The sequence below is a fragment of the Lampetra planeri genome, chromosome 18 (genome assembly GCF_965212315.1).
Source record: "Lampetra planeri chromosome 18, kcLamPlan1.2.h2, whole genome shotgun sequence".
Taxonomy (NCBI): Eukaryota; Metazoa; Chordata; class Hyperoartia; order Petromyzontiformes; family Petromyzontidae; genus Lampetra; species Lampetra planeri.
The window spans coordinates 3055297-3067309 of record NC_136124.1 but is presented as its reverse complement, the minus strand read 5'-3'; the positions used below and the strand labels follow the sequence as shown (position 1 = coordinate 3067309).

The following is a 12013-nucleotide window of genomic DNA, read 5'->3' as shown; positions in this document are numbered from 1 at the left end:
CAACAGACAGAGTTGAGGATACAACAGAGTGAGTTAAATAAAGGCGTGTAATAAAAAAAAGTGTGCATCGTCTGCGTTCTGGTGACACAATTGAGGTTGCTACATTTTAGTGATACAATTAGTAGTTTTTTTGTTATTTTCTTTGAACCTATCTCCATGACTTTACAGAAAGACCCAAAGAATACAAATACAATTATTATTTTATCTGCCATAAAACATTTCACCCGATATTTACTGCAGGGAATGTGAAATATTATACTCAATTACATACTTTTATTATTAAGCCAATACATATCAATGCACTTATCGTCCTTTAAGTTCAAATGGGCTCATATCTGGTTATTAACTAAATGAATTTCGATTTGATGCAAAGTCGGGTATTTAATATTTAGAATACTGTACCTATAAACCGTGTTTTAAAACAAATAAATGTGAAGCATGCAGTGAAAGTATGTAATAAACACACAATAAAGCATCACATTATGGCTGAAATGTCTTTATTGCCTCAATTTCCAATAGTCGAATATAACAATATATTCATTAGGCATTTTTAAAAGCTCATAGTAACCTTAATACCAAGTGTTTTCAACACAACGAAAACAATAAATGTTCATAAGTGGCTACTACTGGTGCAAGAGGCACAGAGCGGTGACTGAGGTGCACATCTGTTGTCTGCTTGAGCAGTTGCAGAGTTGTGAGCAATTCACGCCGACACCTTCACTTGTTGTGAGGAAAGGCAGTCCATACGAGGCTTCCGACAACCCCCATTGAACCTGAAAACACACGGGCATCAGAATGTACACCAGTTTATCAATAGCTATGTTGGTCAGCACTGAAACGTGATAATCAGACATCAAGTAGAGTGTATTCTTTGGGTCTAACGGTAAAGTCACGTAGATAGGTACAAAAAAATATATATATAAAATAAACATCGCTTGTGTTGTGATCGAAACGTCGTAGTTTTTATTTATTTAATATCTATTATTTTTATTAATTTGTACCTATCTACATGACTTTACCGAAAGACCCAAAGAATATGAATTCCTGCAGTCACGAAAGCTTTAAGTCAAGATATTAAGTAGAGTGGGTAAAACAATGTTCACTTCTTAGCAGAAGAGTGGAACTCCCCTTATATAGGGGATGGATGTGGCTATGGGGCCGATCCTATTATGCACGGTTTTTTCTGCGAAATCTACTCTGATCTGTGCGAAGACGTGCGGCTATGAAAGCAGATAACAAATATAACCAATTTCAGGTTATTCCTGTTATCAGCACTTGAGTGTGGACAACAGGATGAATAACGTAATTCTAAAACTATGCCTCCAGGTCAATTCCGGTCTGGCATGGTTAAAAGGACGAATGTGCCACAACTTCTGGTTGCTTTTCCTATCTGTGCAAAAGCATGGGAAAAAAAATGTTCAGATAACAATGTCTGCTGTCTGATTCAAGGACACCAGATAAGAGTGGGTTTTCACTGTTATACATTGGATGATGTAATTTGGTAAAATTTTGTCTCATGACTAAAATTTATGAGAAGTGAATATACATCTTTTTAGGTACTACATTGCAACATATTGATGGTGACTGATTGTAACTCCAGTATTGGCAAATTATTTCCTTACCGAAGACGGTTATGCCCATGGTCAACATGTAGAGCAGACGGTCTCCACTTCCTCCCTTCAGGTGCACTGGGCGGTCATTCGCCTGTTGCAAATCCCAAGCACACAACCTCAAATACACAATGGAATATTTACAGGCCTAAACAGAAAGAACGGTTGTGCATGAACATAATGGCATGCCCAGATTAGCATTTAATTGGGGGAAACTACGGCACAAGCCTTAATTTTAATGGTGTGTTACTTGCAATTGATCCTAATGTGTTAGGCTGCTTCAAGAATAGTTGGTGGGTGGTGAGGAGAATTGAACATGTCATTTCATGCAGTTGTATCACACATTGCACTGCTCGGATTTCAGTGTATATGGACCTGATATAACTTTTGCTTCTCAAGAACTCGGTTGACATTGCTTCGAGTACTGGTGGAAAACACTCGTCTTCCACACTGCTTTAGTATCTGCAAAGAGAGTGAGCAAGTACACACGTATCATACCAAACTGTTAATCATCTAAATCATCAGCAGCAACAGCCATGGTCAATCAGCTGCTGGATGACCACCTTACCAAGCGGGTTTAGGTCACAAAGAAAGGGGCGTTTAGGTCACGAACCGTCAGATAATTTTAAACGAGCGAATCCAGCTGAACACCTACCACTGGATAAACATGACTGTGGTGGCAGGACAATAGGAGGAGGAAAAAGATGGTCCTGAGATCAATCCATACCTCCACATGAGCTCATTTCGTCACTCCATCTCAGCAGTGGATAATCCACCCGGACCGCTGATTGCGAATATATTTCATTGAAAACAGACTCACAACATTGTGGCCATAGTGGTTCAGCGTGAATTGTTTTGGGATTCAACTTTAACACGGGTTGTCCCAGAACCTACGTGGGTTAGATTGTGGTTGAAATCCAAGTACTGTACCCCTAACCCCCTTGGAAGGTTGCAAGTACTGACCAAGAATGTTTTTGGCCACGTGCTAATGTTCTAAAATTGGCCTCCGACATTCAAACAAGGTCGGCAAGGGCCACTAACACAAACGAAGCGAGATATATTCATGGCTGAAAGTTCAAAGTATTGTTACAACATTTGTAATATGTCGTGTGCGGAGTCAATCCACTGCTGGATGAGTTCCCCGAGCCGCACACCCCACCGAATATCTGACCATACTTCACCACGCTGGTAATCATTGTATGACTCTTATCTGGAACATCACCCTTAACGTGTATCACTGCGTAAATACAAAAGCCGTGGCCGTTAGTATGCGACACCAACATATTGCCCATGTTTAGTTATTTGTGCAGCTGGTCGACATTGTTTCGTGTGCTAATAATATCGCTGCGACACTGCAATCTTTACGAAAGTTAAAACCTAACGGGAAACGATGTGAAACCACGTAATCATTACCGCCAGCAATGTGCATTGCGTGCAACACAACGAATGACTTCGTACCAACAAAGATTTCGTGTACGACTACAAAACCACACCACCCAAACTAGAACAACATTAACTACAACAATTTCACCCTAAGCCCGTCATAAAACATCTCGCGGTCAAACTTTTGTAAATCTGTGCCGAAGTGAATTTGCGAGGCACAAGCAAACATACATACCACGGCGCCCAACATGTTCCCAGGTGCTCCCGAAGCCACCAAACAAGTACAACCAATCTGTTTCAGCCGGTGGTATATTTTCTTTCACTTGGTCTCGCACAAGGTCAAGCAAATGCGCAACGTCGGGTGTAAGTGGGTGGAGCACACATGGCCAATCACCAAAGTTGTCCTCCACGTGAACATTAAGTTAGGTCACCACACGGGGGCATCAGTTGTTCACCTCCGATGTTTGCCAGTGGCGAGAATTCGTGTTCACAGATTTCAAAAGCACACCGGCCACACTGAGCTTGAGTTGATTTTGATTTGTTATGCGACGGATGGTCCCGTTCAGTCAGTCGCCCGGTTGTTTTTCAAGGGAGGAGGGCACAGCAAGAGCTCAAACTAAAGACGAAAAATATCCACATCACTGGGTCCTAAAGGAATATAATATTGCACAATAAACTAATACATTGCACTGGAACCCTTATGTCAATCACCACCCTTATAAAAACTGCATAATATGCACATGTGCAGCCCTTTTGCCAATCCACTGCTGGATGATGATGGATACAGATATTTCAAAAAAATATGTGGAGAAAAACGGTAGAGCTGTGTTTATGCTTGTATTTGTACTGCTCCACAACAACGCACGAGTTTGTATCAAATATTACTTTTTTGCATTGAGTAGAGTGGCATCGTTGAGATGGACTGCTCTGGCCAAGAACATTTGGTAACCTACAAAAATGTGTTTAACATGACGTTGCTCTGCTTTATCAAACACTGGAGGATAATAATAGTTTGGAAAACCAAGAGGACTAAAACACATTTGCATTTATATGTGGAGACATCAAATTAAGGTCTGCTTATTATATGCTATGAAGAAAGTATTGAGCAGGCAGGGAGAGGTGAAGCTTTTTTTTAAATGTCTGTAGCATTATTGGTTCGGTGCCAATGGGGGAATTGGTATATTGAATTGTGTTTTTCCTAACTATATTCAAATTTGGCTCGTGGCATCATGGACATTGTACTGTCGCATCCTAGCACGATACTAAACTCTTGCAGTTGGCAGAAGATGTTACAGAACTACTTCGAAAGTCTTTATCCTCACTTGGGGTACAGATCTTATATGCCCTGGCCATCAACGTGTCACGCTGGAGAACATGATTTAATCATGGAATCTCGTGGTCTGACATCTGAGCCACCTGGCAATCTCATGAAAATAAAAAGCAACTACGGTACGTATTTGTATTAGTGTAATTCCTGGTGCACCGAATGGGACCTTCAACTCGCTACACTCGAGAATCCGGTTTAATCACTCGTGGCTGGTTGGATTCAAGCCTTCAATTGCAGGCTCAGTGCTCTGACATGGCATGGTAATAACCACTGTGCCACCTCGCCACCTTGGTTATTGCTATGGTATCTACTTAAACAAGTACTGATTGGCACACGCATCAAATGCCCCAGGGGCTGCACATGATCATTCCTGCACCGCTAAATCAGTCGCGGACATGTCATTAGTTATTTAATCTACGCAGAGCCCAAATTGGTGTTTAGATAGTTATAGCAATCCCCCCACCCTCACTGCCTTGCCATCCTCGCTAAATTTGTTTTATTCTGCTGTCTCTCAGAGCAACTCATCATAAAGTTATGGGAAAGCCTCAGGAGTGGATGGAGAATGGCGAATTTAATGTGGTCAGACCAATGCCCAACTCCAGTACAATTAAAAGCAAACAACTGATTTTATTTTATTTAAGTGTTTTTCCTAATTAACTACCCAAAAAACATATTCATACCCAGTTTACATTTCCCAAAAAAGACAAGCAATGTCTTCATATATATGTATCTCTTTATGTGAAAAATATTTTTTAAACAACCCATCAGCTGAATTGATTCAGTAAACAGACACTGAGACTTAGCATATGCTTTTCCATTGCTATTTATATTCACTACAATGGTGCTAATCATGGTTATTTTGTGCTATGTACCTTTTACATTGAAGTCACCGAAGCAGCCAGTGACACATTTATATGATTGGTCACCCACTCTCTCTGTTGCTACACCAGACTCTGCTCTCTCAGCTTGGAGATTGGGCAGGACAAGTGTTATTATTAGATAGGTTTCAAATGTAATTATTACAGTAGTCAAATAATGGTGTTTGCAGTTAGGTAGATAACTAAACAAAACACAAGTACTGTATCCCTTTAATTATAAGAATGCTGGGCAATGCTTCGATTTCTGTTTCTCAGCCATGGTGGCAATTCCATATTCCTAGGGCGGGTGCCAGTACATCCATAGCAATGTATTGTATTAAGCCCAGGGAGGGCACAAGCTCGAGGTTACGCACACTGTGGAGATGTAGCGATTAAATATCCATAAGAGGTTTTTTTTGGTTAGATCGCGTAAATATATGAATGTGTCGTTAAAACCCACCACCACCCGACACAGCCAACTAGTAAGGGTTGTCACGTAAACAGAAAATGTCAATTTGTCATTAGTACAGCACGCCGGTGTGTTGGAGAGCCAAGCCACAACATTTACAATCTGAGTGCGACGTTTCGCCAGTAATTACAACCAGCTTCATCAGGCGACAGCCAGATTTGTGATGAGTGACGAATTGGCACGTTCTGTTTTCGTGACAACCCTTACTAGTTGGCTGTGTCGGGTGGTGGCGGGTTTAATGACACATTTATATATTTACGCGATCTAACCCAAAACACCTCTATTTTGGATATTTGTCGCGAAAGCCTACGTGTTAAGCGATTACATATATTCATATGCAAAATTGTTAGTTGCATCGATAGACCATGCGAGATAGCAACGCCATTTGGAATCAATCATTCAACATGGCTGTCCATGTTTTCAAATATCCACTTACAAATTGCAGGATTTAATGGGCAATCAAGTTCAAGAAAAAATATTAAAAGTAACTAATCATCATTAGCTCTGCTTTATAAATACAGAAGTCCAAAAATATCCTCCAATATTCTTATCCTAAAATGTGTGGATTATTGGAGTCATGTGGCTAAAACTCCTAAAATCTGCATTTTTTTCACACAACCTCCCCCATCACCACATATGTTTTACGTTCGACTTGGAAACGTATGGAGTGACCCAGCATTGAAAGAGTAGGCCAATGTCCTCTACAGTCTTATAGAGGATCACCTCTCGTACCTAGATAGGTTCTATAGAGCTTCAAGTGGAGGCCCTTCTGCCAGCAGAGAAACATGAGCAAGCAATTTCAGGGCTGCACCTTCGTATGTTACACAATACACAGTCATAGGCTGCTGTTTTAAGCAGTGGCCCTTCTTCAGTACACCACTGTACTATAATCACAAGGGGCCGTCCATAAATGACGTCACGCACCTGGGGGGGGGGGGTCAGACACATTTGTGACGATGTGTGACGAGGGGGGGGGGGTGAGAAATGTGACGTCACATCAAAATGCGCAACTTTAAATAAATATAGACAACACGTTCTACTTAATTAAATAGACTTCTTAATAAATGTTTTCTCCTACAACATCAGAGTGCAGCGCCAGATTAAATACGCACTACAATGACAATAGTTTAAAGCGATTTGAAGCATGTTTTTTTTTTGGGGGGGGCAGAGCTTTGTGACGTCATAGTTGAGGGGGGGGTGCTGACTTTTGTGACGCCGTGTGACGAAGGGGGGGGGGTCAAAAATCGTCCAAAATCGCGTGACGTCATTTATGGACGGCCCCCAAGTACCATCTCCAACCAGCAGTGGGTAGATCATGGGCTGGTAATCATCAGACGTTCATTTCCAGAGGTGGGACAAAGTCATTGTTATGCAAGTCCAAGTCGAGTCGCAAGTCATCAAATTCATGACTCGAGTCTGACTCGAGTCCAAGTCACATGACTCGAGTCCACATCTCATAGGTGGGACAAAGTCATTGTTATGCAAGTCCAAGTCGAGTCGCAAGTCATCAAATTCATGACTCGAGTCTGACTCGAGTCCAAGTCACATGACTCGAGTCCACACCTCTGTTCATTTCTCACGGAATATTTCCTGGGGCTTCCCTGCAAGGGGGGCTGTGGCACATTTTCCGGAGCTGAGCCTCGGGAAAGGCCGGGCTGCAAGTGACCAAATTAGATGCCCAGCGCAGCTCCACAACGCGTCGCAGTTTTGAATTTCGTGGCTTTGCCCGAGTTTAGACACTGAAACTAGAACTGGGTTTTCCCTCCATCATCTGGCAACACTTGTCCTGACCAATGGGCCTCTGTAGGCGTGTCCCTTCGCCTGGGAAGGAGATGCAATGCTGGTTTTGGTTGTTGCTGTGGTTTTTTTTTCTATTGGTGTCATGAACGCGTGCGTTGCTCATACCCAGAATGGCTTGGCTGGCTGGCTGGCTAGGAGAGAGACTAGCACCGTGCCGTGAATTGCGTGTGGTGCAGTGATTGATAAAGGGTCGTTTTTGGGGCCTTGGAGAGAGACACATTGCCAATGAGATAGAGATGCATGTCCAACGTGGATTGTGGCGAATTCGGCTGGATTGCTCAAAAGAGCGGGGCCTCGTTTTCGTGCGGGTGTGTAGCCGAATGCACTCAGGGTAGCTGCATTGATTTATTGTTATAAAGGAAAAAAAAACACATTTGTCTCCGGGTGATGATGGCCTGGCATCTGGACAAGACTACGGTAAGTTTTGTTGTTTTGTTATTTGATTTAATTGCCACTGTGCCCTCCCGCTTTCCTTACCCATGGGGTGGCACGGATGGAATTGATCTCATGCAGAGGGAGGTCTTTATTTTACCATGCCCATTGAGATTTGAGATGCTTCTTTTGAATCAACCACACGGTATACAGCAAAATAATGCGTGGAAACTTAAGGGATAAATTGACATGGTACAATGCTATACTTTACCTGTACAAGGTAATACCATATTTCTGCGTGGTGGACATCAAAGGGACAGTGCTGCAAACTCCCCCTTGTTCTACTGTGCAGTACTTCTATGCGTCCACGTATTTGAACCCCTCCTGCAACTGGGAATGACCAGCGTGGGGAAGTATGGTTAAACAGCACCCACGTCTGACAGGGGAGGCTCTCATACTGGAGTGGACTAAGCAATACTAGACCATACACGTGTACTTGTATAATAATTACGTGGCATTTAATTTTAAATAACGGGCAATTTGCAAAGTTTTTTTGGGGACTAGCCTGATGAAAACCGCTTGTCTTGCGATCGAAACGTCGTGGGTTTCTTTGCTTTTATTATTTAAAATTTATATTTAATTTTTTATCTACGTGACTTTACCGAAAACACATGGGACTAGCCCTGCGTTGTATATGTTACATGCTTGAAGTACAACACACGGACGTGCATTGACATTGTATTTAGTAGAGATGTGTTTAAACGTTTGGCATGTTCATTTTTTAAAAAGTGTTAATACTATTTACCTTTATTTACCGTACCACGTGTGGACTCAAAGAGGCCATGTGCGTTTACCCCCCCAACCAACCACAATGAGAAGAATACTGTACTGTGGGAGTCACTTCCATCACGGAAAGGCAGTAAATCCGCAACAGATACCCTTGGTAGTTCGAACAAATACGGTTTATTTGTGCTTGTGTAAACCTCGACACTAATGCACACAGCACACGGGTTGACAATAACAATGAACTGTACAGTGCTGTACACAAAACTAGTCAATGTTGCTGTGATATATTCTTGCACTGATACGTTCATCTGTAAGTGTGACGTGCACGTTACGGCCCTTTAGCAATCCACTGCTGGATGAGGGCTTTACCCCACGCCGTGTGGGTCATGGGGGTTATTTGACCATACTTCACCACGTCGGTGAAGGCGGGGTACAGTACAACAATGAGATTTGTTGAGCTGCCCTCTGCCGACTACCAATTAGCACGGCCCCAGAAACATCTATAACAACCTGGCATGCATGCTGGTCGCCCATCCAAGCACTATATTTAAGTTCAATCCTGCTCAGAATAATCGTGGTGTATCAAGTCGGCATAAACTTATTTATTACTCAGAATGCACATGGAAACCTACAGAGGCCGTAGTGCTGTTAAAAATAATGTTGTATTTATACGACGTGTCATGTGACCAAAGAACACCAAGCTAGAGTTACAACAATTTTGCTTGCTTGCCCTTCTGCTTTAATCCGAGTGGGTTAAAATCTTCTTTATTGGGGGGTGTAGTGTGGGTTCGCAAGCTATGTGTGGATGGGTTTGAAGGAATAACTCAAAATAGAAAAGACAAAAGGTCTTGCCAAGAAAGGAAAGCAGATAACCAAAGAATGTCCCTTTGCCACACGGGCACTCTTACTTTGGTGAGAGCTTTGCTTGTGTCGTGACTATCCCTGGCAGGCATTCACAAGCACAGTATTTATTGGGGCACAAATCAGTAGGGCCAAACCAAAGGAGATGTAATTAACAGAGTTTTATGTCCGCTTGCCAACGGGTTGTTACTTGGTATACATGCCCACAAGGGCCAGGGTGAGCAAACTTGCATGCGTGTCTGCCAATTCCATGGAAATGCAATGTTTTAAATGTCGAATGTGGCACTGAGGCAATGTATAGAGTTGTGGCTGTATTTGCACACCCTGATTGTTTGCAGTTGTCAAGCAAAAGGTCAATATGTAAGTTGTTAACCGTGCAGGTCTGGGCTTGTATTTTTGTTGATGGTTTCTCTTTGGCCACACTTGGCAGAACTTGGTTGCTATACTCGATCACACTTATGTGATGGTTCAACTTGGATGTTAGAACAAGTGTCCTGCAACCTTATATAGCCAACGTCACGTAGGGAAAATACTATGCTTGAGAGGTTTTAATTTACCATTAATATTTAACAAGGTACACGACAGTAGTTTTATATGTAGAGATAAAACGTACTTCTTACATAATCATGTAAGTGGTTGTGAGCAGAATGAATGGTTATATGGAGCCATTGCATTTTTTTGTGATGTCAATGACAGGTGTGTAATGGATTTAAAAATATATAGTTTGCTAAGTATCATCAGTTATACATTTTAAATATTTTAGTAAGTCTGGTTTTATTTGGCTGAATTACGCTAGCTGGTCTGAGTTTACGTTTTCAAACAATAGGTGCTGTAAGAACAATTGGAGAGTAAAGCGCCTTTATTTAATGTTCTTAAATAACAAAATGAACCATACATTGTTCAATTGCCTCTTTGGCCCCACCTATTGTACAAAATGTGGAAAAACAAACTGGATGATTTCTGCCAAGCCACCCGGAGCACGACTGTCGTCCTGCAGCTTTTGAATTTCAATTCGTGATCGCTAACGGAAAAAAAGTTTCTTTCTCCAACTCTGCGAATAATATTTTTTTTTGTTCTCCATAGGAAGGCGACCGCTTGGGCATGACAGCTGCGAAGGCGATCACCGTGGCTGGTGTGCCGTGCTGGGCTACGTTTGACGGTCACCGAGGCTGCTGCTGCTGCTGTTGAAATGGAGGAAGCCAGTGGTGGGGCTTGTGCAGAGGACCCAAAAGTGGCAGCAGTGGAGGGGGATGAGGAGGAGGAGCAGGATCAGGAAGATGGAGCCTCTGCTTCCCTTGTGCCGGAGGATGCCGTGGGCTTCCCTGCAGGCAGGCCTCCCCCCGTGCTGGCAGGAGCGGACTGGTCGGCCGCCCTCAGTTTGCCCGAGACTGAGAGCTGGCTGGCACACATGAGCGGACGTGTGGCGCAACTCGGCCGGGAGGTTCAGAGGGACGTGGAAGCTGTTCGGACTGAGCTTCACCTGAAGCAGTTCAAGGTGAGTGGCTGCATGCAGTGTTGTTCGTTTTCACAATCGGCAGAAATACATTCGGACAAAAAATTCCACTCTGTTGACAGGCGTGCACGTACATCTTAAAAATAAACTCGTCTCCTTCGTTGTAAACAATGTCTTATGAGAGAATCATATTTGGATAATCTTTATTTTCTATTGTTACGTATTCTTGTGTTTATATCAGTTGCAAATACTCGTTTCATTCTTTACTGCCTATAGTGTGATATATATAACTTAGTATTGGAAGTAAACAGCCGCAACAAATATTTAATAGCTTATATTGTATTGCCGTTACTAAACATTTCCATCGGTGAGTAATCAGACATTTATAAAGGTGGTATTATTCATAGGTGCGACTCTTCTGCATTGTCAGCACAATGCTTAAATGTGTGTTCTGCTGAAGTGCAAAATTAAATATTGATGATTTTTCTTCCGTTTAACAAAAAAGATAATTACAGTTTATCTCACACTGCTGATATAGCTAGAACATATGAGTTATTGATTTGAGCATAGTGTGGCAACCTTTTGATGGCACTGTTGTATGTCTTTGTTTACTGTACCGTTTTATAATGAGCTGCAAGCATTTGACAGCAAACTAATTTATTTTAACTGAACAGCAGTGGCTGGACATTAGTTAAGTGTTGTGTTGCTTTAACATGGAATACAAAATATTTTCCAAACTAAGGTTGCTTGTAAAATAATCGTCATATTGGTCAGTGAGTAGAGATGTAACGATTTATATCCCAGTGGTTCGAGTAAATTACATACAACATGTAATACCCAAGATCAGCACTTCTTACACATGTGATTCATGAGCCGAGGAATCAATATTAATAAGTGAATCGATTATTATTTTTGATCCACTCATTGCATTGAGCTTATATGGAATGATTGCATTTGTTTTCTGTGGCAAAAATAGCAAGTGGTCGGTACGTGAAATTGCCACCCACGCCAAATGTGTGCAAAGGAAAGTGCTGGAAAGAATTTACTACATGATTAAAACAGTGTGCAAATTTCCGACTCTTATTTTCTGCGTGC

General features: G+C 42.1%; 2 protein-coding genes across 3 annotated transcripts in view; one reads left to right on the top strand and one right to left on the bottom strand.

Annotated features, from left to right (window-relative positions):
- Positions 1–480: 480 nt before the first annotated feature.
- Positions 481–3510, bottom strand: LOC144723494 (cytochrome c oxidase subunit 7A1, mitochondrial-like). The gene is made up of 4 exons (XM_078602291.1): positions 3229–3510; positions 1986–2072; positions 1623–1704; positions 481–773 (listed from the first exon to the last, which is right to left on the bottom strand). The coding sequence occupies exons 1-4, from the start codon at positions 3241–3243 to the stop codon at positions 718–720; spliced, it is 240 nt and encodes a 79-aa protein (XP_078458417.1). The 5' UTR covers positions 3244–3510; the 3' UTR covers positions 481–717.
- A 3953-nt stretch (positions 3511–7463) lies between these two features.
- Positions 7464–12013, top strand: part of LOC144723492 (A-kinase anchor protein 6-like) — a 31410-nt gene continuing 26860 nt past the window's right edge. The window contains exons 1-2 of one of the 2 annotated variants that reach the window (XM_078602287.1): positions 7464–7863; positions 10549–10960. In XM_078602287.1, coding sequence (XP_078458413.1) covers positions 10655–10960 — 306 coding nt within the window. In that variant the 5' untranslated portion in view covers positions 7464–7863; positions 10549–10654. Of the gene's footprint in view, positions 7864–8765; positions 10094–10548; positions 10961–12013 lie in introns of those variants that run through there. The other variant, XM_078602288.1, reaches the window with a different exon arrangement.